The following is a 27,728-nucleotide window of genomic DNA, read 5'->3' on the forward strand; positions in this document are numbered from 1 at the left end:
TTGTTAAAAAAAATTTTTTGCCGATCAAAAAGCTTGAAAACCGAGTTCAAGGTTTCTCATAAGTACCTACTTCTTACTTAACCTACATAATCAACAATTTTTTTTAAACCATTTGAAATTTAATTTTAGACAAAAATTAATACTGATATTAGTAATTTTTTTTGTAATTTAGAAATAGGAATATTATTCGTGGATACTAAATATTATTATATTTTGTACACCCAATGATATTTTCAAATATCACGTTTTTGGAAAAATTTGATTCAACCTATTAATATTACCTCCTAATAGTAAAATAAATAAATTGATAAATTATAATAATATTTTTATAATAAATAGGTACCTATCTATATAAATATAATTAGTAGTATAATACATATTGTTTGTATGACTATATAGGTAATGTGATAGACTAAGAGGCCATTTTACTCAAAATTGCTTTTGGTATGTAATACATTATTACATTATAGTTATTGCTAATAATTCAACATAGAACTAAAATTTAACTCAAACATTATAATAACGTACTCAAAAAACGAGGTATACTAAGGAGGTATCTTTTACTGTACAGCAGAGCGATACCTACCTACATAGTATATTCCCCCTTTATAATCTTGAACATTTTAACCGTCTGTTTATTGTTCATACTAAAAATACTTATTTATTAATAAATTATTACACCTTTATGACCATTAAAATGTAGTTTACTATTACAACGAATTATTTATTCATTGCAGTATTGTGAATGAATGAATGATTCAACAAGATAAGAACTTTGTAAGATCATATGTCGACATGTCAAGATTGAAAATTAAAAACGTTGCATATATTTTCCAAAATAACGTTATTGTATAATACTATATATTACAAATGAATAATTTATAGTAATTACATTGTCATGTAAATCCGTATGGCATTGATACTATGGCTACTACTATACACGTTTACGATCTACACAGGCCAAGGCCGCGATCAGTAAACGCCAGACATCACTTCATCAAAATTCAGATATAGACAGTCGTCAGCAAGGCTAAGACCAATAATTAGACCACCGAGAAAAGTATAATCATTAGAAGACGTGGCACCTGGCGCTATAAGTACTAATAACACTATGCTACTACGCGACACTATAATATAGCGCATTGTCAATTATTATTTAATATTTACTAAATAGCCTATTAGTTACTATTTTTTTATAGTAGTAACTTTAAACTTACTACTGTAGACAGTGTAGACGTAAAGGTGGAGGCGTAAATGCGTATTACATTCTGTAGTCTATACTCGGTGTACACTGTACTCTGTACTCTGTAGTGTTGAGTTTATTGTTTAACGTTTAATAATATGAATTGTGAATTGCGATTTATATGAGGCATAAGCAGCTGCTGACGTATCAACACTATCAACGACCGTTCTTCTTTTTGGAGTTTGGACGTTTTGTTATCTAGCTTTGTAGTTATCACGACATTTACAACTCCCGAGCCAATTTGATCGTTTTATCCATGGAATAACGCGCTCGTCCAACCGTCCGTTCCATGGTTAACCTCATGTTTTTCTGGTCGGCACTCGCACGATTATTATTATTATTGCGTTGGGACCGTGTGCTATTGCTGAAACTTGTAAGCGGGCGATACCACTCGCTACTACGAAAGTACGAATTCTCGTTCGTTACTCAATACTCAATAGTTTCTACTACTGGTGGTGGATTTCAACGTTAACTCATACATTCTGCAGGCCGCTTGTCTGCTGTTTTTTTTTTGTTGTCTACGAGACGTACGGTCATCAAATCGCCGGCGCCCAGTTGTGTCAGTGTGTGACATCGCGTTTGTTTGATATTTTTCTACCGCTCCAAACCGTACCGCGTGATCATGGCCGGCAGGAGTGCATTCAGTGACTTCGACAGCAGCAGGTATATGACTATCTTATTACCAAAAGTACGAACACGGCGTTCAACGCCCGCCCTTTAATCATTTACTGTCATCGTTCGTTGTACAGTTTTCCCCTCTGAACGTTGCGTATCGTTTCGAGTGGCCGCAGAATAGGTTTCGACGTCTTACTCGGTGGTTGGCAACCGTCGTCTAGTTTTTCAGTTTTTGTCCGGTTAGCTTCCAAAAAATAGTTATACATAAACTGTACTGCTGACCGTTGCGTAGGGTCCCAGTGATTCACCTAAACGTTTAAATACTCTAAAACTTTGACATACAATTTCCAACCATTTGATATGTTTATCAATAACATTCATTTGGTTATGTTAAACCACTTTGATTTTATAGGAATAAATTATTTTTTACTATGTAAAATTTTATTACAACACATGCTTTTCATAAAAAGCCACATTCAGCTTACTGTAGAACTGGATAATAAATATATTAAATTGTAAATGATATTGAGCTTATTGTTATAACTAAACAATTTAAAAATGCTGATAAAACTTTAAAATGCTTACATAGTAGTCGTTTATGAGTGTAATTTAAATCTTAAGATAACATAATAATATTTTATTATCATCTGTATTTAAAAAAAAAAATTCTTAATATAGCTTGAAATTAATAAAAAAGTCAGAGTTAAGCTGTAGGTAATACATTTATACCAATTCTATGATATTGTCTACTTATTATCAACTAAGTACCTATGTAGCTTTGTTTCCTTTGGTATTATCTAATTTAGGAATATTTGGGAAAGAATTGTAGGTATTTCTATACTACCACACCAATATCTTGCTATGCTATTAACTGTATTTAAACATTTTACTGTTGAATAGGTATTTACAATAAACTGTATTTACATTATTTAATTTCAAGCATTAATTTTATGTACATACCTATTAATAATTTATTTTTGTTTTTACTTTAGTTTCAACAAACCATTACCCAGTAGTCCACCATATGTGGCTTATCTGGGAAATCTACCGCAAAGAATAACACAAGGAGATCTTGAAGATCTATTTATTCAAAATAATGTATTGCTTTTCTTTAACAAGTATTAAAAGTTTTAACTAGTGGACAAGATGAGTATTTTGTGTCTACCACTATCCTAAAAAATACTCAACTAGTTAACTATGTTAAATTATGTTACTAAGTACTTATCTATTATTAAATAATAAATTATTGTTATTTTAGTTGCAAATTAGAAGTGTGCGATTGGTTCATGATAAAGAGACTGATATATTCAAAGGTTTTGGCTATGTTGAATTTGTCACTTTAGAACAGCTGAAAGATGCTCTTCAAATGGACGTCTTTATTGAAGGACAAAAAATCAAAATAGATGTTGCATCTGGAAAACGAAATGAAAGAGCAGGTTTTGATAGAGGCGGAAGAGGTGGTAGAGGTAATTATTTCTGCTTATATATTAAATATTTCAAAAAATCTTTTAAACATTTGTGTTGAATGTTTTCTAATATAGTTATTTATTTGGTATATGAAAAGACAGAAGTATGTTTTTAATAACTTTTTATATATATATATATATATATATAAACTATATAATATTTATACAAACTAATGCATTTTTTTGTCAAGAAAAAAATGATTAAATATATCTTATCTAATAATCTATATTTTCTTAATATACTTAAATATATATAAAAATTAAGAATTCACCTCTTTAATTTTTTTTTTTTAATGTATAACCTTAATGTAGGTATTTGAGCAAATTTTCATATTAAAAATAAAATAATTTGTCTTATACATACCTATATATATTTGTGTTTATGTGGTAAAATTGCTGTAAGTGCTACATTTGTTATGAAATAAAGATACAACTTAAATAATACTGGATTATATTAATCGGATTACTTTTTATGATTAATAAGTATATCTTGATGACAATCATAATATAATCATATATGTAGTATAGGGAACAATAAATTTCTATTTATATACAATTGCATGTATCAGAAAACTGATGACATTACTATGTTATCTTTAACATAAATTTTAGAAACGTATATCTAATAGACATGTTCGCGTCTCTATTATTAATTTAAATATTATTATAGGTGGTCCTCAAGGAAGTTTTAACCCTGGAATGCGCAGTAGGTCTGATGATTTTACTCAAAATGCAGGTACTTATTATATATATATTAGTTTTATTAATTATAATATACTTTTTTATTTGATGTATTGTGTTCATAGCTTGTATAAATAGAAATATATTTTAAATTATCTAAGTGTCCCATGAAATATTTTAATCATGTTACAACCGTTTAAATGTCATAATTATTACTTATTCCTATTCACAAACTAAATTAATTTGCTGAAGAAAATAAATGAGAAAATTGAATTATTAATACAATATTTATAATAATAATGTAAGACTTAATAATTCTATGATTAATACTCACTGCTGTTCACAAACTGAATACATTTGCTGAGGAAATTATATGAGAATATTATATAATAATTATTTACAAAATAATCTATTAGGTTTTTCTATGATTAATACTCTATGCTGTTCACAAGCTGAATTATTTTGCTGAGGAAGTTGAATGAGAAAATTTCTTGTTTTAAAATACAATTCTTTAGGTTTTTCTATGATTAATACTCTATGCTGTTCACAAGCTGAATTACTTTGCTGAGGAAGTTAAATGAGAAAATTTCATATTTAAAAATACAATTTTTTATATATTTCTATGATTAATACTCAATGCTGTTCACAAGCTGAATATATTTGCTGAGAAAACTTAATGAGAAATATATTTATAATAATCTAAACCTTAGTAATTCTATGATTAATACTTAATGCTGTTCACAATCTGAATTTATATGCTGAAATAAATTATGAGAATTAAATTGATAACAATATTATATTTTCAAAGATTGTTTTATTAGTAAAACTAATTGTTGCACATTTGTTATAAACAAAATGTTAAATATAATATATAACTGATGACTATTCATAGGTTTTTCTGGTGGTAATTTCCGTCATCAAAATGGTGGTGGAATGGGTGGACGAGGTAATTTCATGGAACAGTCTGGAGGAGGCATGCACAGGTATCCAGACAGTGGTTCACGAGACTTTAATCGACAAGGAAGTGGTTCACAATTTCCAGGAGGAAGTCGTAGTGAGCGTAGACCAGATTTTGAAAGTTTACCACCACCACCAAGTAAGTATTAATTTATTAAATGTTTCAAAACAAGTAATTTTACAGTAATATTTCACCAAATCTCTAATTATCATTGTATGTTAAAAATGTTGATTAATCATAACTTTTTCTATGTATTTGATATAAATAAAGGTCTTATATTACTTAGTTAAGTATTCAAAGTAATAAAAAAATAAAGTTTTATAATATTTAGTTTCTTTTTGTTTGGTAGGTGCTAAGTACTATTTGCTTTCATAAAATTTTTAAATTTATCAGTATGATAATATACTTCAGAATATGAAACTAAAAATACTACTTACCATTTTATTAATAACAATATGGTCATTAGGTGTATAATATAACGCTATACTTGAATTTTATTTACAAAAATTTTGCATTCAATAATGTATAGTACAAAATAATTGGTGTTATATTATTACCATAAACACAAATATATAAAAATCAAAAATGTTATTTTAGATGATCCTGGTAGGCCTAAATTACAATTGCAACCAAGGACCATAAAAGAACCATTGAATCAATTGGCAAATTCTACTCAACATTCTAGTATATTTGGAGGAGCAAAACCTCGTGAAGAGAAATCACTTCCTGACGTTGTGAAGAAAACCTCACCATCACATTAATACAAATATAATTATTTTGTGCCAGATAACATTCTAATGGACATTGCTTTACTGTTTACAAGAACTTGTGGTTTTTTTTTTTACATTTTATCATTTTTATACATACCTATAGCAAACAAAAAGGTTTTATGTGTATGTTGGCAATAAGTTTATTACCTTCACATAAATTGTTGTAATGTTCATAAGCAAAACTTTTGTGCTCTTTGAGCATAACGTTCACTAAAGTATGTATTTATAAATATATGTACACTATAATAATGAGTACAATTATGCCCTTAACTATACTAGTATAGTTAATAGTTTTATTTTATTTATATTGTATGTGATTAGATATTACGTACTAATTAATTGTAGTTATTAAGTAGTTTTCATTTATATTAATACATTAAGAAATTTGTATAAAAATATTGATAATAATTGCTTAATAATGATTTATCTTATGTCATCTAAAATATTTTTTAAAATAAATACTCAGTTTAATAATTTCCAATCATTAAAGAATTGTGTTCATAAATAATAGTTTTATAATTCAGTCAGTGTAATTTAAAAAAAAAATTTCTTCCTTAAAATTATATTTTATGTTATTACAATTTTTAGAAATTTGTGGTATACTCATGAGTTATATTTTAAGAACTAAGTCAATGATTTAATTATTTTATGTTAACACATTATTGTAATGTAACAGGACTATCATTAGCACAAAACCATTATGATCACACTATACACTGACACCTACCTACTATGTTTCCATTGACAAAATTACTGTTTTTTTGTTAATATTTGTTGGAGGTTAAGCCAGGACATCATTGATGTTAAACAATTTATCAACGTTCTATCAAATAAATAATTAATATTTTTTAACTAAAAAATGTACAAATTATTATTTAATATATAAATGTAGAATATTTTATTATAATATGCTGAGTTATCAACTACCTCAAATATACTGAAGTCTGTGTGCTCAAGAAAAATCAACAAAGAAAACATTGAAATAATCTAAATTTTTATCAAATAAAAAAAAAAAAAAACTATATGTTTATGTTGATAAATACTAGTAGGAAAAAAATATTCATTGACTTAGCAAGTATAACATCAATAACATATAATTTGATAGCAGGTACACAAGGGGTAAAATTACTCGGTCAACGTATTAAATCCAAAATGTCCCATATTTTGTTTTTTGTTGGGCATTGGACTTTAGAGGTTCATATCAGAACGGTAGTAAATAGCGTCAGTTTATGTGCGGTTGTACGTGTTTGAACGAACAATATCGACTCTCGAGTAAAAAACCGAAACTGGGTGAATAATTGCCTTACTGCCTTAGTATAACCGTAATAGACAAGGAACAACGTTTGAAAACTACCAAATGACGCCAATGTCTAATGTTCTAGTGAGTTTTAAAAAGAAAATCTGGCAACATTACTGTATCACAAATTTAAAACACAATAATGGGCGGGCCCTTCCATTTCTTTATTCTCCTTGAATATGATAATGTTTAATTTACGCTACCATTTGAATTCCTTAACGGCTTAACAGTTATAACGTGATAATATTAAAATTCAAAATTATTTTTCGTGTACGATGTACATCATATTAATATTTTCTTTAATAAAAAAATAAATAATTGACTTCCTGAATTTATATCGCCATCGTGTATAGGTGCCAAGAGGATTGCACACTTGAACAATTCATCAACCTGCTGGAAAGGCATCTTTAAACTTTGTTGTTTAACTTTCTTTTCTAACGTCAACGTTGGACAGGTAAATAGCTACCATGACAAATCATTTTATTAGTATTTAGTTATGAAAACGCCCACTTGCAAACACAAATTACCATGATTTGAGTCCATTGATGTACACTCAAATAACAAAAAGCTAGTTATGATCCAGATGATAAATTTTCATCGGGTTATTATCTAAACATCTCAAAATCAATGATTATCGAGTTTTTTTTTTTATTAATCCTTCCAATCAGTGTCATAAATTGTTACCAATTAATAATCAGACACTGTACCAGACTACAGTTTAGTTCAAAACAATTTACTCACGTCATGTACCGTCACAATGAATACATTTTTTCAACTTTCTCATATATTCAAATATGTTTATTAAATAACGTGGTTTCTTATATTTTTTTTAAATACCTAGTAAAAATAATCAGTGAAACTTATGTATTACAGTCACTATTATTGGAATGAACTATGGTAAACAGTACTCTGGATTTCATGCATTTGTAAATTTGATTCTTTATAAATTTGTTTTGTGGTACTGGATCTTAAATTTAAGAGTTGTGAGTGCATAATTTTGATTTTTTTCTATAAATGCTTATTGTCACTGCTTATTTAAAAATATGTTTAGTATTTTGCTTAAAAATCAAACTAAGATTTTATGGAATAAATAAATATTATTAACATTATACAAAAATATAATTAAAATCCAATACATAGATATTGTAAAGTTTTTAATATCATTGAGTAACCAATATCGTCTGCCGGGGGTTGAATAATGGGAGTATCTAAATCATGCTCATAATTCAATTAATAGCAATATAAAAATCACTTTGTTCAGAATATAAAAATATTACTTTATGCTGTAATGTTTATTACCTCAACTTTAAACATTTATTTTTAAAAGAACATATAGTTTGCTCTACTTTTAAATTAATGTGAATTTGCTCCATATTATTATCTCAATTTTTATTTTTCAAAGTATTTCAAACTAATGGGTATGTTAGTACCAATCAGTTACTATTGTTAAATTGTGTTTTGTAAAATTATTTGTGATTTCCTACGTGTAAAATATTTTTATACTTAAATATAGAATCTTTGTAGGTCTATTTAAATTTGAATATTTTAAAATAAATGCATATTTAAGTATAGATCTCTGCTAAAGCATTAGCTATTTGAATCATTTAGATTCATTTGTTGGAATATGGGAGAATCGATAAACATGTATGTATAGTAAAAGTTAAAAATATAATATTATATTGTTATTTTATTCTTCTTATAAACAATTATTATGTTTGTAAAAATTATCGTTATTATTTGATTTAACACTATAAAGCTGCTTAGTTATAATATTCCTATAATATTTAGTTTTTGGTTTCTAACATTTTATTTTTATTGTTTCAAGTTTGTTCATCTTCAATTATATTCTTATAATGGCCATGGTTGGAGAGAACCCTATACCGGAGTATCAAAATAAAGTCGTTCAACACATAGAAAAAACAATGAAAGAAATTTATTCCAAACGACCTTCAAATCATCAGTGGAAACTAAGTGATTTTGAAATTGGAACACCACTTGGTCGAGGGAAATTTGGTCGTGTATATCTTGCTCGGGAGAAAAATACAGAATATATGGTTGCTTTAAAAATGATGTTTAAATCAGAATTAGTAAAAGATCATATGGAACATCAGGTACGGCGAGAAATTGAAATTCAAACACATCTTAATCACCCCAACATTTTAAAAATGTTGACTTATTTTTGGGACGAGAAGAAAATATATTTAATATTAGAATTTGCCCAAGAAGGTGAATTATTTAAAGTACTGAATTCACAACCGAATAAACGTTTTGATGAACCAACAGCTGCATATTATTTACGACAAGTAGCTGAAGCTTTAAGATATTGTCATTCACAAAGTGTAATTCACAGAGATATAAAACCAGAAAATCTCTTATTATTTAGTCATCATGTTATCAAGTTGGCAGATTTTGGATGGTCTGTTCACGCACCATCCAAATGTCGAAACACTATGTGTGGTACTATTGATTATTTACCACCAGAGATGGTTGACTCTCAAACATACAACGAATATGTTGATAACTGGTGTTTAGGAGTGCTATGTTATGAATTTTTGTGTGGATCACCACCTTTTGAGAGCTCAGAACAGGCAGAAACTTTTAGAAAAATTCGTGCTGTGATGTATGGTTTCAAACCTCATATGAGTGAGAGCTCTAGACATTTAATTTCAAAGCTTTTAGTTAAAGTACCAAAGTCTAGATTACCACTAACTAACGTCATTGAACATCCCTGGATTAAGAAAAATTGTGAAATATTTAATAAAATTAAGCTAGAATTAAAATAATTTTATTAATTATCTAATAATAAATTTTACACATATTACTGTATTTTAGTTTTTCTATTAATTTGCCATTCTCACAATCATTATTGGAAAGTGATAGTGCTTAAAAACTAACTAATATTTGTACATATATAATTAACAATCATAATTTAAATGATAACATCTGTTTCTATTGTAGAATGTTTGAAATGGATATTAATTAATTGCAGTTATTTTTATTATGTGTGTTATTAAGAAGGAATTTTTAGAATTTAAAATATAGCTTTTAACATATTGTATTATTATAAGAGTTAAGTGTTTTAATGTATTTATATTTTACAAAAATTGATTAATACTCTGTAATTACAATTTACAACGATGCAATATTTCATTTTGACCAATTTTGTTTTCAAAATATCTGTAAATTGTGTATTCTTTTATGATTTAAAAAATGTCTAAGCATTCAAATCAAGAACTAATAAAGAAAATGTCAGCATGTGTATGTAATGATATTACTATTCTATACTACATTCTTGATTTTAAATATAATTTAGTAAATTTTGATTTTATATTTCTTAAATAATTGATATAATTATGATATAATTACATATTATAGATAGAATGTATTTTAATCTAATATACTCAAAAATAATTTTTTAATTTAAGATAGGTTGTTTAATATTTTAGTGCCTCATCTTGTATATTGCTTGGCGATGTTACCAATGTATACTTAAATAGCATAAAACAAAATTATGTCATATGATTGAATAATCTTATGGTATATTGTATATTTGTAATATAACATCCAAGATGTCTTTAATAACACATGAAAAATATAATTTATTAATAATATTAATTAATAATTATGCTATAAGTTCACATTAATACAAATATAATAATATTATGTACTAATCTATTATACATCAATAACTATAATTGATAATGATGTAGACAATTACTCACGCAATGATAATTACGTACTCACCTATATCTAAAGTTGGGCAGGTTTGAAATATTTAAATCACTTTTTGACCATTTCCCCACATATATTAAACGGAATACCACATAAACAATATTATATTTTAATACTTATGTATATTACGAGTTAAAATTTGAAGAATAAAAAGCAAAAAGCTTTTGGCCTTTTTTTAAACAGTTCCAAAACAAAATTTAAAAAATCAGTTTGGATAGATAAAATGATTATACTAGGTAATAGGTATAATACGTATTATTTTGATTTGTACGACCACAAGTTTAATAAGTTATTTTTAGGTACATTTTTAGTTTATTTTAGGTACCTATTTGGCTATATCATTAGGATTTAGGTGTACCATTTAAAGTCTTATCCGTCGAGGCCGTAATTTATTCATAGTATCGATAGCAAGTAAATAGTAATAATATAATGTGTAATGTGTAATAAAATTTAAATGGCTTATAAACTACAATAATAATAAGATGGTATCAATAATAAATTAATAACGAATAACGATACAACATAATTTAGGATTGCATTCGTATTTCGTTCTATATAAAAGCAATTGTGCGTGTGTAATAATTATAAATTCTAACATTATATAAAAATTCCAAATTCGCCAAAATAATAACCCATACCTATATACATCTAGCTTTATTGCAATGTGTACCGATTGTATTTACGGTATTTTATTATGGTAATTGCGGTTACAACTTAACTTATTTAACCTATATCATGGAATATACAACTAAAATAGTATTGTATATTGCTATACGCACGTCATAACTTATTATAAATTATAATATAATAATATATTTATTTGGTGAAAGGGGGTGATTGGGCAACGTAGCGTTTGTAATAACTATTTTTGCGAATAATCCGCTATTCAATCATTATTGGTACCGAATGGTACCGCACTACCGCGCGATGATAAGTACCTAATTATTATTTATTATTGTTCATACTTCATAGCTTTATGATAGGTATCTGTCATCGTCGTACATATTATATCACCATGGTGTAATAATAAACGCCGAGTCCTTGTTATTATTTCGCGTACTTGTCTCGAGAATTATAAATTTAATGTCTATGGGTTTTGACGCAGAGAGGTGTTGTATAGTATAATCACAAACGTCGTGACGTTTATAGCCCGTAAATGCATACATTTTATAGTATTTTATGCAAGTAAAAGATAATACGAAACAACGCAAAATAAAAACAGCAGTTTATTATAATTAAAAATAATATCGATATGAATTGTATATAATATCAAATATCAATACACGTAATATTGTATAGGTACCTCTACTTGGCTACGTTCGATGTCCACGCAGGTTTGTAGAATAATTTTAGTAGGGGTCTAATTGGGTATCACCCCTTTGTATCGACTTAATACGCGCACAACCGTATTGGATACTATAATGATCGTTTGGGATACCTACTTATCGGTTAACGAAACCACCAACGATTTCACGGCAACACGATTGTGCCTGTGTTACCTTTTTTTATTTTTGCACGAAAAAAACGCTACACAAAATATAGGCGTTGGTTTTTTAACAATTTTCCTTCTCAATTTTACAGGCTTAAAACTGACGACAAAAGTAAATGGTTGGATTTGTTTTATATTATTACATTATAGTACACGTGATACACTATTTAAAAATTTAATATATAAAAAACTACATACGTAATGGTTATTTTGGTACAATGGTACCTACTATTATGATGGTATTTATTTTATACATATCAGGAAAATACAAATGTCTATTATGCAATTTATGCTATGCAGGTAATATTTTTTAAGAGTTAACCATTAAAAAATTGTTAAAAGAACAATACCAATAATATTTCATAGAGCACAATCGTGTTACAGCCCAACGATGTTTACGAATTATTTGCATATTTTTACCGCAAAATAATCTAGGGTTTCGAATAAATACTCGTAGCTGAAAGTTATTTTAATATTTTGACTTTTCTATTCATAGGTACTATTATTAATTATTATTGACCATTTTATTTTATCATGGAAAGGGGTAATAGGTAGTGGGTCGCGAATTAAAATTATACCTAGGTAATACTGGTAATAGATATTTTGGATATTATGTAATTTGGTATATTTTGTAAAATCCGTAAAAATAGTAAATATTATAATATATAAATTGGTAAGTGTATTGGGTACCTATTGGTTTGTTGGCAGCCCTCTGATCTATCAAGTAAACCGCTTTTGTTTAATACGCGCGGGTGATTAGTATATTATACGACGTGTAATTTTTTGTTATTAATGTTATTATTTCTAACAATAAATTCCCGTTGGATCCAAGGTTAGGTTAAGTTAATTTATAAAGTTAATTATATTAGATATAACATAGTATTGTTTAAATTAATATTTTAATTATAGTTTCGTGTTGTTACTTCTTAAATAGAATTATTGCTAGCTATGATTAAAATGTGCGGGACTGAAAAAATGCGTTGCCTAATTGCAGCCTCCAATACGAAAGAAACGATTTCCAGGCAAACCGATAAAAAACGAATCCTGATAAATGAGGACAAGAAAAAATTCAAATCAATTGCCTGTACAAAAAAACGTATGCAAATAAAAAATGTTTACAAAAGTCTAAATTATTTACGATTTGTGGGTAGAGGGGGACTGAGAAAATACGTTTCTCCACTCCCACGGTACAGTAAATCGATATTCTGAGTGAAACGAAATCATCTATCAAATTCGATCAAGGGAAGCAAATTCAAATTAATTGTAAGTATAGGTAGGTTCTATAATTATGTAAAAATTTAAATGAACAGAGGAATGTATATTGCGAATTTTAAATGTTTTGGAATTTTTACATAAGGTACAATGGTACACATATAGCGTTACTAACTAAGGAGTTAAAATAACTATTATGGTCAACAAAAAACTGTTTCGTTATTAGGAATTTCGAAAGTTAATTTGCTTCTGAAAAACTATTCACTCTAAACTGTGTCTTTCCAAAAAGTTATTTTTATTAGTCCATGATATTGATTTTGGTAGGTATTTTTTATTGTTGAAAGTCAGATAGGTTATAATAATGCTTTATATTGGAAATGGCAATAGAGTTAACTGGTCGTTTTAACTTCAAAACATAATAAAACGGTCTCATATGTTTTAAAAACACGAATCCATATAATTGTAATTTATATTACATTAGATGCGAATTCGAATATTTATATCATATTTTTTTATAGTTAACTTGGCAAACGTCGCATAGTCCTTAACAAATTTATTTTTATCATTTTTTGGAGTCGCTACTTAACAAAAATAAAAAAACTAATATCGAATAACGAATTGAATTTGATATCATATCAGCGAACATATCTAAAAATATATCCAACAATAGTTTTCGCGGTTACCAAGATTATCGAGCACTTACAAACGCACAATCATTTTTACACAATATGTTGATCGCAATAATAGACTTACTGGCTAGTGGTGCCTAAAATTAAATAAACTCACTTCCCTCTCCCTTAATTTTGCATCGTCGTCGTCTACAGGTAAACGGTCTGGAGCAGGGGTTGTTTGCGTAGTTCGAGCGGCTTGAACGCTTGCCTGTACACGGACGTGAGCCTCCAGTGTTCCGGGTAATCCCGGGCTGTGGTGCCCGGCCACATGGAGAACGGCGGCAGTAGAGTACCGATGACGTACTTCTTCTTGTCCGAGTTGGTGGTCTTCGGTTTGGGCACCTTCAGGTGCTTGGCCGGTTTTCCGGCCGCGGCGGTCCGCAGCTTGACCGGCGTGCTGACCGGCACGCCCGCCTTGAACGCCATCTTGTAGTGCTCGCACTCATCGTCTCTCTTGCAGTTGGCAGCTGAATTCGGATTGTCGCAGGCCAGACAAGGCCGGTAGGCGTGTCTGCCGTGTCGTTTGGGTTTCGGTTCCCTTTCTGCGACGGCGGAGCTGTGGTGTTGCGTCGTCCGATGACGGCGCCGGTCATCGGACGGTGAATCGGCGACCGGACACCGCGCCGAACCGAACTCGTCCGACTTGTCCTCGACATGTGCCTCTTGGTCGTCGGACTTGCAGACGTCGTCGTTCCGATCGTTACCGTCCGAACCGTTTTTGCCGCGACAGTCCGGTAACGACGGCGACGGCGAAGACGAAGACGGTTTGTCCGAGAGAAAAGTTCGGTCTGCGGAGGCTCCGGTGACGTCCCCGTCCGCCACCGTAGCTGCAGCGGCGGCGGGTCTACTGTCGCCGTCGCGGTCTCTGTTCCGTATCAGTTCCATGACGGCCGACAGATTGCGATTTTTCATCAGACACTCGCGTGTTTGCGTCCGCCGCGCTTCCGGCACGACTTCACCGTCACCGTCACCGTCGACGTTACTGCAGTTTCTGTCCTCCCCGGCCGTCTGCACGAACCCCATGACGGCCGACGAGTTTTTCGGTTTTCCCGTCGCGGGTCCGCCGCACGGACGCTGCGATTGCTGTTGCTGCAGTTGCTGCCGAACCTTGTGGAACACGGCCGGCTCGTCGGGCAGCCGTGGCGGTCGGTTCCTGTCGAACGGCGCGTCCAGGTCCCAGCACAGCGCCAACTTGATGTCGGTCAACTGTTGGGCCGTCATGACCGGGCCGCACGTCTTGGGCCGCGACGGGTTTTTGTTATTACGCCTCCGGGTCGGATCTTTTTTCTCGTCACCGTTGCCACCGCCGCCGGCCGACGACGGAGGCGGTGGCGATGACGACGACGACGTTTTCGGCCTGTACACCCGGAGCTTGCTGCACTGCGTCGGGCCCGGGTCGTTGAACGACTTGTACGCCACTGCAGAACACTTGGGCCAGCAGCCGTTCAGTCCCAGTCCCGGGTGTTTGTGCCGTTTCGTCTGTAACGACCGGTACACCGCGTCCTCGATGGCGTCCGGCAGCCCGTGGTGTCTCTGCGCGTCCCCGTATCGGCGTCCCGTCGGTTCTTGGTGATCGGCCACCGGCGGCCGTGCGCCGTCGTCGTCCACGCCCGCGGTCTGCAGGTGGCCGCAGCTCGCACTTATGCGGCTCAGCGCGGGGCTGGACGGAGTTTTCGCACCGCTGCCGCCGCCGCCGCCGCCGATTGATTCGCGCTGTCTAGTGCCGCGAGCGCCGTTGCTGTTGCATTCGTCGTTACCGTTGACGTCTGTAGTTGAATTCAAAGGTCCGCGGCCGTCCGCCGACGCACAATTCCTGATCGCGTCGATCCTGGAAACGTTCGGCGCTCGCATATCCGATACCTGAAATCGGATCGATACATAATATTATTATTATTTTTTCGTTTACGATAAAGATTTCGAATTTATTAAGATATTTATGCACGATCGTAGTGTACGAGGTCTCCGTCATCAGGTTTTTTTTTTATTGAATCGTATACATTTTAGTGTATTTCTATATAATATACCTGTTATTTATTTTAAATAAAAAAAAAACATTAAAATATAAAAACAATATAATACAGCGTTTCTCGACCTCTTTACTGTGGCGACCCCCCTTTTTGAATTTCAATTTTTTAGCAAAAATTTAAATTAAGGATAAATTATTGCAGTATTATTTTTTGATGTTTTACGTTTACAAATTTAATAAAAAGTCTATTCTTCCAAGGCATCTATAAGTTTGTCTTTAAAATTTGTAGTCTTGGTTGAAAATATCAATATTGTTAAATTATATATATTGAATTCACATCCGCTATATGTTTTATTATTAGGTACTGATACATAAAAATAACATAACATATTTTGTTTTATGATATATACCTACGCATCATGATTATAAATTGTAATCGATGGAAAAAGTTTGGATGTTTTAACTAAATGCTGATTAATGACTCTGCGTAGTGCCATAGTCTGTACTTAATATTAACTATCTATTATTTAAATTATTAAGTACTTAAATCTAAGTTAGATCGAAATTCATTACCTATATAATGTTTTGGAAATATGATGCTGTTAGGTAATTATTTTTGTAGACTTTTTATTTAAGAAATTTGTTTTTTTTTTTTTAAATATTTATTGTATTGAAAAAATGTAAAAAGTAATTTAAGTATTCCATAGAGCATTGAAAATCTATAAAATACAATTTGATTGTCAAAGGTTATAGTAACTGTTACTTTATAGACTGTAGCTATAAAGTATAAAGAAGAAGTTAAGAAAATAATTCTTTTATAATCACGAGCTTGGGATCTTATTAGGTATGTGGTAAAAATAATTTTCATTTTTGGCTATGATTAGTAATTATTTTGCATGTTTCAATGGGGTTGAAATCCTTTAAAAAAAAATAGTTGTTTTAAATTTACGAAAAATTTGATCAGGGTCATTATTGTTGATTTGTTAATTAAGAGATAACCTTCAAAGTTATCATCTTTTAACATTTTTGTAGAACTGACAAGTTTTAAATCAAAAGTTGGTAGATTTTTTTGCTGTTATTTAGTTATTATAGTTTTTTACTTATAGTAGAATGAGTAAAAAAGATAACCTAACCTAATACTAAATTGAAAAAAAATTCAATATCTAAATTCTTAATAACGGCTTAGTAAAATATGCGCAAGCAATTTCCCATTGCTTAAGTTATAATATCTAATTCACATTACGTGTACCTAATACCAATACATGAAGTTTTCGTGGTATAAATGGTACAATATACCTAAATTTGTATAGAATAAACTTCGACATGTTGTAACCCTAAAGATAATGTATATTATTGGTAATAACTAATAAGTATTACTAATAAGTAATTAGTATATAATAAATGGTGACTTACCTGTTGTTTCAGTAAATAACAAATTTTTATTTTATTTAGAGTTCGCAAATTAAGCACGGTTATTAAGAAAACAACGTTAACATTTTATTTATCAAAGTTTCTTATTATTTTATTTAGGTATTGTTAAATTATTATCATAAATTATTGTCTGTATTGATCAATGGTTTTTCATTTATCGCAGAAGAATCCACACAACGCGACGACATATGCGTCTGATCGCAATGACTCACCGCAGATTTTATGGATTTTATCGAATCCCTGTCGGTATCTTCGTTCGCTATAGGTTGTTGTCGTTGTTCTTTATTGGCATTAATTTGTTCTAGTTTATTATTGTTCTCGCCGTTTCCGGTCTTGTTTCGCTGGCTGCGGTCGATGAACGGATGGTGATACGAACGTTTCATCCACGTCTGACATTTCGGACCGGACAGTTCTGTAGCTATGTACAAAAAGTAAGCATAATATAATATAAACAATATCGTAATTTTGGTCATTGGTAAACAATTTTACAAACATAAAAGCAGAAAACTAAAACTATTGTACTATAATATAATATTTTATAAATGCAATACTTAGTTAGTTATACTGCAATAAAAATTTCCATTTTTATTTTTTATTTATTCAAGTATTAAACAATAAAATATAAATATGTGTATAAATATTTTTAAATAAAGGTAGATAAAATATAAGTAAAAATGTTAAGTTACCACAAATAATATTTTTATATTAAAATAAAATAATTAACATCCCTATTTATTGTTTAAAAAAGTAATTTTATTTAACTCTAAACATAAAATGTCGATAAAAAATGACTGTACATATTTTTAGATTCTATGGTTCCAGTGTTGAATTATTTAAGAAAAATCTTATATTAATTATTTTAAATTTTCAAAACTTAGATATAAAATGAAAAGTTATCATGAATTTTTAACTACAAAATAATTTGCAACTGTTTGTGATTTTGACAAATTTTGACGAGTATAAAAAGAAATTGTACCTATGCGTTTAAAAAAACAATATTAGTTTTTAATTGTGATTATGTATAAAAAAAAATAAATAAGTTTACTGAGTAGAAATTACAAATGAACGAACGAGAACAATTAGTAAATACTCACTGATGAGTACTAAATTTTATAACCGTTATAGTGATATAAGTATAGTAAAAAATTGTTATGTTCAATTTATCTTATCTTATATTTATTACGAAGTTCTCTATTACGATTTTTGACAATCATTTCACAAGTGATAATGATTATATTTTTAAATGTCAATACATCCATGAATTATATAAATACATAAAACTATAAAAGTACGAAATATTTAACAAAACGTCAAACGAGTAGGTACTGATTTATAAATTAATAATGATGCATTTACTTAAAAATACGTTAAAACAAATATGTACGTTTATTGTATTATTCAGTGTTCTGTAATTTTTAATAGGAATTATTAAATCGGCATTCAACAAAAGTATATATTTGTTTATTTACGCGAAAATCCGTCGCCTAATGAATAATGTATTTTATTCTTACCAATTTCTTTTGAAATGCGTTTTGGCAATTGATACGTCCCCAAGTAGAGACCAGCCCAGTGCTTCTGATCGGTTTTTTGCACCCCAGGAAGCAAATGTCCCCTGTCGTTAGCAATGACTTTCGTAACGGTTGAACGGCCTTTCGGACGATTCAGATGCCATTTAGGAACTTCCCAATTTCCCAATCTCGTTGGTTGATATGCTTTATCAAACTGAAAATAATATATAGGTGCGATGCGTATTATACTATTATTATTCGCTAAACACCGTGGATATAAAACGGTATAATATACTGTATTTATAAAATATCATATTATGGTGCCATTATATTTTTTTAGTATCGATGATCGCGTTCTTGCACGGTTTATATACCTAATATCCAAAACTCCACTACGTATTATAGACGAACCGTCTCCCAATTGATTATTTTTTTGTATTGTCTTAATAATAATAACATAAAAAATATTTTATTTCATTCATGACTAGGTTTTTACGTCTCGTAATAATTGATACACGTACACACGTTTTTACGGAAATCTATTAATATAAAGGAAATCTATTAATATAAAAAAGGTAAAAATGACATCGTTCTACATAAACTTATACTCAAATAAGTGCCTATCACATCATATTATAATCAAGCAGATTATACGTTCTTGTCCATTTATTGAGAACCCAATTCTAATAATATAAAAATAATTTAACTATATCCGATGAGTGTATAATATGAACAACGGAATCCCGGATTTTGTATGGCCGACATTAGGATTTCTATAAAAATCCGATGGGTTATTGACTATTGTAGTCTTCTATTGTAATGGACAACACGTGTTACGATTTATTAGGCTATGCCTCATTTGTGGTAATCGTAAATGATATTTTGGTTTGGTTTTTTTTCAGTAATTCTCGTATGTAAATGAAATAACCACGTTAGCACTTAACATCACATATTTTTGATCTATGGAACACGAGTTTTACGGCCCGTGGTTGCACGTTATTTTAAGGTTGGACTTTTGAAGTTATTCCTTAACGTTGATTAGGTGCAGTAGCATAGCAAGCATATTCAAACTTCATACAAAGTATTTAACGATCCACCCACTATACCCCCTACAATATAATATACAATTTAAAACTTATGCTAATTTAGAATTTTTGTCATTGGATCTAATAGATCATCAAAAATTAAGTATAAAAAAACACTATAATAATTAATTATAAATTCGTCAACTCAAATTTTAATTTTTAAATTTAAAATCAACTTCTTGGGTTAAGCAGTTGAATTAGGTAAATGTCATGTATCAAGCCACTGATTAGATTAGGTGATATTTATTTTTTACCAATTACTATTCCATTACAGCCATCAGTGCTTGTGGATCTTAAGCGGTGCTCTCTCCGCAGTGCTAAGCTGGTCCGGTATCGAATTGGAATTCCCTTAATGCTAGGCACTAACTTAAGTTAAATGTTGGCTATATTTTGAATGGATAAACTTGAAACTATCTAACGAGAGCCTAAAAAATTATTTTTGGTATAGAAAAGTCCGCTGGTGGAAGCCTATATGTAAGAGAATTTTTGTTACATTGTTTTATAAGTTTTCTCAGTATACTAGGGTGTGCTTATCACGCTACATAGTTTTTACAGATACTAATAGTACCTATAATACCTATAAGTCTATCAGGTGGTGGGGTATTAATATTTAAATTTTTTTATTGAGACGTATAAAAAAATAATTTAAAACATTTTACAAAACTTATACATTTTAAATTCTTTTAAATTATATGAAATAAATATAAATTCAATCATGTATAAAAGTAAGAACACATTACATAAAATTAAAAAAAAAACTTGGTTTAATATTTAAAAATTAAATATATAAGTACATTTTGTTACATAATATATGTGTACATATATTTATTATTGTATTATTAGGTACACAAAAATTATGATAAAAGATTATAATTTAATTTCCTATTTTCAATAGTTTTTTATTTGTCAATATCAACACCAGATATTAATTCTGGTTCAGTAAACATTAATAATAGATCATTTAGTCAATTTTAGACCTTGGTGCGTTGTATTTCTCAATTTATTATTTACCATAGTTAATTTCGAAAATACTCGTTCGCAGGTGTAATTTGTAACTAGTATTAATTTTAGTATACCGTATAAAATCCACTATTATTAAGTATATTACATAGTTATGGAACATCTATTTTTTGTTAATTGAGTGAGCACCTACAAATATTTTTAATTTTACCATATTATTGTGACAAATACAATTTTTATGATCTCTACGAATATAATATTATTACCTATTCAATATGCATTATAAATTGTACAATGTACTTATAAAAATGTTCGGTTGAGCTTAGGTAATTAGTCCTATATAATTAGTTGCGCGTTATATTCATCCTACCCAAATCGTGGTTATAATTATAATATAATAATAATAATTAATAATAGGTATATAAACATATATACAGAGTGTTAAACGCATTTCCGCATACGTCGTACATGAACAATACATGTATAATGTGACATATAATACGTATATGTAGGTATTTAAAGCATATATAATCCTTCAGTATACCAGATATCATTTCTACATTTATTATAATTTATAGTATAATAATATTTATATTTTCATAGATTATAATATATATATATATATATATACACAAACACATACTCACACAGTCACACACGGAGTGATTAGTAGTTCACTACCTAATTATTTCAGAATATATATTTTCTTTTACATATCTTATGTTATCAAAAAACAGAATTTTTGAAAATATTTATTGTGTTGGCTAATTTTTAAGTTTTTACTCTCATGAATGATAATATAGGAACACTCTTAATTTCATATTTCTGAACATAATTTTATTTAGAGTATTTTGATCTATAAAAATCAAATTTCAGCCAAGTAATTTATGGGCATTGTGTTGGACTAGTAAAATAATCAAAAATGTATTTTATTATAAATAAAAAAATAAAATAAAAATGATAACAATAAAATATATTAAAAAATATTGTTTTAAATTACTTAAGATTATGTAAAAAAAATATTTCAAAAACTATTAATAGTTTTTAAAATAACGGGTCTCTTACTCTTACGTTGATTAGATTATCCAGTATACACTACACGCCGCGTCCCTTAAATTTTGTATTATTATTTATTATGCACGCGTACTGCATTGCTGGTTGGTCCTTATTATTATTATAATCATAATAATAATAGTAATAATAATATTTTACTATACTACTACGGGTCTCCGGCCCATGTGCATTGGGATTATTATAATTATTATTGCGAGTATGTTGTATAGCAATAGTAACCACGCGCGCGTGGTGTGTGCCGCGTCGTTTGTGACAATGACGGACGGCCGTTCTAATTGTTTGTAAACAAGAGATTAGTGTATTGTAAATTGTAATATATTCATATCGTCCTCTATAACAAACACAATACGTAACAATACATCACCATATTATAATAATATGTGTATATGTTTTTTCCGTTGTATTTTAAAATTAAAATACAAATATTTGCTTTATATACAAAATATAATAATATTATTAATTATATCCATAATTCGTATATTATTCTAATACATATATATTACAGAGTAATTATTTTTCTTTCAAATATAAACGCTGATTTACACAAAAAGTTTCAATGCATGCCTTTGTATCAAATACTATGTATTATATATAATCACGTATAAAATGTATTTTATTAAATAAATTTATTATTTTTAAGAATTATTTAACATTATGTTAGAAATTGCCATGACGAAGATATGACTATATACCTATAGTGACTTCAGACTTGATCTATCAAATCACTATAGCTCTATATCCACCATCTCCAAACTTTTCATTTATTTATTGCAGATTAAAATGTGTCCGGGTCTGTTGTTTTCTATTAGTATAATTTTATTATGAATCCTGACGGTCAACTATCGATATTATTGGATCGAGTTTATTTTTTTCTATTCATTTCATTAACATGTATTGTAATAAAGTAAATATTTCAATAGTAAAAAAATAAACGTTTTAAATTTGTATTTTTAGTATCTTTATTCTTTTAACAAAAAAAATGTACAAGTGCAACATACTTCTCTCATTATTTCAAACCAAGTATAGATTTAAATATTTATACTAAATACTATAACCAGTTAAGAAGTAGTGGGTTGGATAATTCCCACATTTCTACTAAACGAACCAATTGGACTGATTTAAAGGTTGTCGGAGCAGAATATTTGGAATATTGGAAATTTAGTAGTATAGATGTATCGTTTATGGAATGTCTACCTATGTAGAGATATGTACGAAAGAGCTAAAAAATATTTTAAATTCTCTTTAAAATTTTCCCCTAAACCTATTTATTTACTGATGAACGTTGTTAAGAAAGAAACAAAATTTCAAGAAGTACTACCAAGGTCCAATTTACATTCAGTCAAATGATTTGTATTCATTATCTTTTTTTACTATGTTATGTAGGAAAAATATTTAACGTTAAATACTTGGACGTATCATAAATTATTGTAAACATTTTATTTTTTTTATTTTAAAGCTTGTTAAATTAAAAATTAAAGTTTTTTTTTTGCTAAGACAATAATTAGACATTGAGAAGTACATAAACTATAACTATTTGTTCCATCCTCTTAATTGTTTAAAAGTTAAAATCATTAAAAGTATAGAGTGCTCCAACAGCCTTCATAATACTCAAGGATACCGCAACCGTTCTTAGATATGTAATATGTAACTGTGTAACATTAAAGGTTCTCACTGTATGTCGCGTATACCAAAATATTAACTCGTGCAAAACAAATGTGGTGGACAGAAGTAGAAAACCGTAACGATTTTGGACGTGGTATAATAGTTAATAAACGTCGATTAAAATTTAATTATCACACGCGTCTGTTCCTATATATATATATATATATATATATATTGTATATTTTAATATACGAGTAGCTACGTATCCGAATAACAAAAGAAAAAAATGTGACACGAACGACGAGAAAAAAAGAATGTGTATAAGAGAGAACGGAGAAATTGATTGATGGTTTTGGAGTTGCCCATTGATATAATCCCGCAATCCCGTGTTTGTTGACGTTATATATGAGCAGTACGCCAGTGCACGTGTGCCGTAGCATACAAAAAAAAACCTCCCTCCTCATTGGGCGTTTCGTGCGCATCAGTCACATCGTACGCACCTACACTGCGAGTGGCGACACGATGTACGCTATAAACTAAAAATGTTTTCTGGTTTAGTTTGTGTGCTCAGACTGTATAAATGTATACGGTATACCTAATAAATGTTTGAACATTTTAATAAATTTATCTATATCATAAGGGTACCTCTATCGATAAAATGTATAAAATTTGTATTTCAGTTATAATTCATTGTATTTGTATTAATAGGTATAGATATAAGATACTTGGTAAATGTGTAACGAATCTCAGTCGAAAAGAGTTGAAAATAAAATCGTAAGACGTTGTCGATAAATTATTTTTAGTCGGTTTACATATCGCATAATTTAAGTTTAATTAATATAATATAGGTAATTTTTTTAAGAAACTATAATATTATAAAATATTATATTATTACAATTGGTTTTAGACTATTTGTGTATACATTATCATCATTGCATAATATAATAGTAAATTATAATAATTCACATTAAAAAGCAGTACGTATACATAGTATGATTTATTTTTATTTTGCTTTCGTTTTATTTTTTTATTTTATGTCCATCAACTAGCTGGTCCCTAAAATTATGAAATACACCTGCAACAGCGCAAAACTGTATTGACGATGGGTCATTTCGGCTTATACTTGTTTATTATAATTATTTATATATATATATAGTTTGTCATTATAGATGGGTTGTTTGAGGGGGTTGATTAATGATCATAAAGGATTATGTTGTCCCTTTGAATCAGTAGTGTGTGTGTGTGTATATATATATATAACACATGAATTGCTGCAGCAGTTAGCCATAAAGATAGTTATTATATAGCTAGTGCACTTTACATTGTATAACTGACTACAGGAGGTCGAATTGAATATAAATTGTTTTTTTATATTTTTTAGTTGTTTTGAAAACAAATCCAACACAGATTATAACGCTTTTCAATGGCAATATTTATTTTTTTTTTTTTTTGATAGGGCGTCGGGTAAGTGTTTAAACACAATATATGGCATAATAGCATCTGCAGATTAAACCACCAGGCACCAATATTATATTATGTATAACTTATGCTAATAGAATATATTATTATATGTGATAAACTGAATAAGGATAAAAGTAATGGTAGGCGGTAGAGAAGGTATAGTAAACAATTGAATTAACTTATGGTTATCTAATATTTTTCTCATTCTACGCGTACAGATTATAGGCAGTTACGCTGCAGGTAATGCCTGTGATGTAAGTTTAGGCACTGATAAGAAAGTGAAGCGTAGATATTTTAGTTTACTTCAATACATAATAAATGGGAATAATTAAATTAGTTTTAAAATTAAATAAGACTAAATACATGGTATATAATATACTATAACTATAAAATATAATTTGTAAACATTACATTGTATGTATTTACAGTTATGGACTGGTAAAAAAAGGCACGGGATGTTAAATAAATTTAAAGGTAAATAACATTTTTCTTGGCAAATTTAAAATATGCGTAGTTGCGTAGATTATTTATAAGATATTAAAATATTTTATTTTGTTATCAAAATATTGAAAACACGTTAAAAACGTAAATAGGTATCAAGTTACAACAAACATTCAATCAAAATTGTACAATATTAAAAAAAAATAAAAAAAAAATTTCCTAAAGCTTTATAGTTATATAGTAAATACATTTAAGCATAGGCGTCCCCAGAAATTTCTAGGGGAGGGAGGCAAAATTAATCTAAAAAATAAATAGATTTTTTTTATACATTTTATTTATAGTACATAACCATGTTTTGTCATTATTACAATTAGGTACTATTTTTATACATTTTATTTATAGAGCATTATTATGTTTCGTTAGTATAACATTGAATTATTACAATTAGGAAATAAATTTAAAATTCTAGGGGGGCAAGTGCCCTTCTTGCCCACCCCTAGGGACGCTCATGCATTTAGGTACATATTTTAAAGCAGATGCTGTAGCATCTCAGAATCCCAATCAGTCCGCGCCTGTGTATTTAATTATTTTTATAGTAAATATTGTTACAATACCCACATAATTTTGTTGAGAACTACGATAAAATATAATGCATACAAAAACCTAAAAAAATAATATTTAATGATTCAATATTATTAATTTGTTCAAAATCGTACTTTTAATTTTAATTTTTAGGTATTCCAATCATGAAAATATGATTTAAGAGTCGCATTTAATTTTGTGTGTGGAGCAGTTACAATATGAACTGCTAGGCATTCTATATTATTAATAAAATTAAGAGCAGTTTGGAATATCCAATAGATGCCATTTAATACTCATTAAATTAACTACAATTATATTATTTTATTTATTTATTATTGTAAATAAAATGTTAAACAAAAAAAATGGGTAGTTTTGAATAATTTTTATTATTTTTTTCCCTTTAATCACTATTAATGGTTATTGTTACTCAATACATGTCATAATGTAATTCATATAGCCTATAAGTGCTATTAAAATGCCTAATAATTAACGTTTTTAATTTTTGTATCTGTTTTAGTATATTTTAATTTTAAAAATTTATAATTTATATAATTTTGAAAAAAATAATATGATTATGATGAAAAATCATATTTTCAAATAATATTTATGATTTGTAAATTATTTTCTATTTAAAGTGTCATTACAAAAATACCAAAACTATACTAATAATTATAATAAAACAATATGGATAATAGTATACTACTGCAGGTACCTAAGTTTAATATTATTTTTTGTTCCATAAATCACTTACTTGATTACATGTGTAGTTCATGGACATACTTTTACGTGTAATATAATAAATTTACTATTATTCGATCGAACAACAAGATAAAAAAATTTGTCGTCACTTTTAAAATATTCAAAACACAAATAAAGTCTTTATAGACTGTGCTATCCAGGTAGCTTTTTTTCTGTCGTGACAAGCACTCGTAATAACTGTTTTCGTCCCTATGGATACAGATGTGACGTATACAAAGGTTTTATCAATTAAAAAAACAAATATGAGTTTTGCAAACTAACTAAATATTAGCACTAATTTCCATATCATTTTTTATTTAATTATACAGAATATTATCAAAGAATTCGTATTTAAAAAAATAATGTTATGACGTATCCTATAAATTAATATATTATATATATATATATATATTCCTATACGATTATAATATATAAGTACATATTATATAAACTTTAGATTTATTAATATTAAATCTTAAAAATTAGTTACTTTATCCATAAACGTAATAAATAAATAAATATTATTATTTTAGATATGCTCGTGGGTTGTAATGTTGAATATATATAATATTATAGATAAAGTAACGATCTATTAACGTTTAACATTCAACATCTTAATTTTTCTTTGTTTAAATGATGAGTAATTATTTTACTTTTTCTGTGTATTTTAAATATATAAGGCTACAATATAGAGTAACAATTTTATATTCTTAAGTATTGACGTCAACGAAATCTTATGATAATTA

At 28.9% G+C, this 27,728-nt stretch overlaps 2 protein-coding genes and 1 pseudogene across 2 annotated transcripts; 2 read left to right on the forward strand and 1 right to left on the reverse strand.

Moving 5' to 3' along the window:
* The first annotated feature begins 1,576 nt into the window (after positions 1 to 1,576).
* Positions 1,577 to 5,956, forward strand: LOC112594814 (eukaryotic translation initiation factor 4H-like). The gene is made up of 6 exons (XM_025339821.1): positions 1,577 to 1,906; positions 2,851 to 2,956; positions 3,117 to 3,324; positions 3,995 to 4,060; positions 4,898 to 5,101; positions 5,561 to 5,956. The coding sequence occupies exons 1-6, from the start codon at positions 1,866 to 1,868 to the stop codon at positions 5,722 to 5,724; spliced, it is 789 nt and encodes a 262-aa protein (XP_025195606.1). The 5' UTR covers positions 1,577 to 1,865; the 3' UTR covers positions 5,725 to 5,956.
* Positions 5,957 to 7,276: 1,320 nt separating this feature from the next.
* Positions 7,277 to 10,024, forward strand: LOC112594645 (annotated as a pseudogene).
* A 4,183-nt stretch (positions 10,025 to 14,207) lies between these two features.
* LOC112594753 lies at positions 14,208 to 27,082 on the reverse strand. The gene is made up of 4 exons (XM_025339719.1): positions 26,996 to 27,082; positions 19,043 to 19,253; positions 17,744 to 17,949; positions 14,208 to 15,994 (listed from the first exon to the last, which is right to left on the reverse strand). The coding sequence occupies exons 1-4, from the start codon at positions 27,020 to 27,022 to the stop codon at positions 14,282 to 14,284; spliced, it is 2,157 nt and encodes a 718-aa protein (XP_025195504.1). The 5' UTR covers positions 27,023 to 27,082; the 3' UTR covers positions 14,208 to 14,281.
* Between the last annotated feature and the right edge of the window lie 646 nt (positions 27,083 to 27,728).

This window comes from Melanaphis sacchari, unplaced genomic scaffold (assembly GCF_002803265.2).
Source record: "Melanaphis sacchari strain LSU unplaced genomic scaffold, SCAv2.0 Contig23_pilon_pilon, whole genome shotgun sequence".
Classification (NCBI taxonomy): domain Eukaryota; kingdom Metazoa; phylum Arthropoda; class Insecta; order Hemiptera; family Aphididae; genus Melanaphis; species Melanaphis sacchari.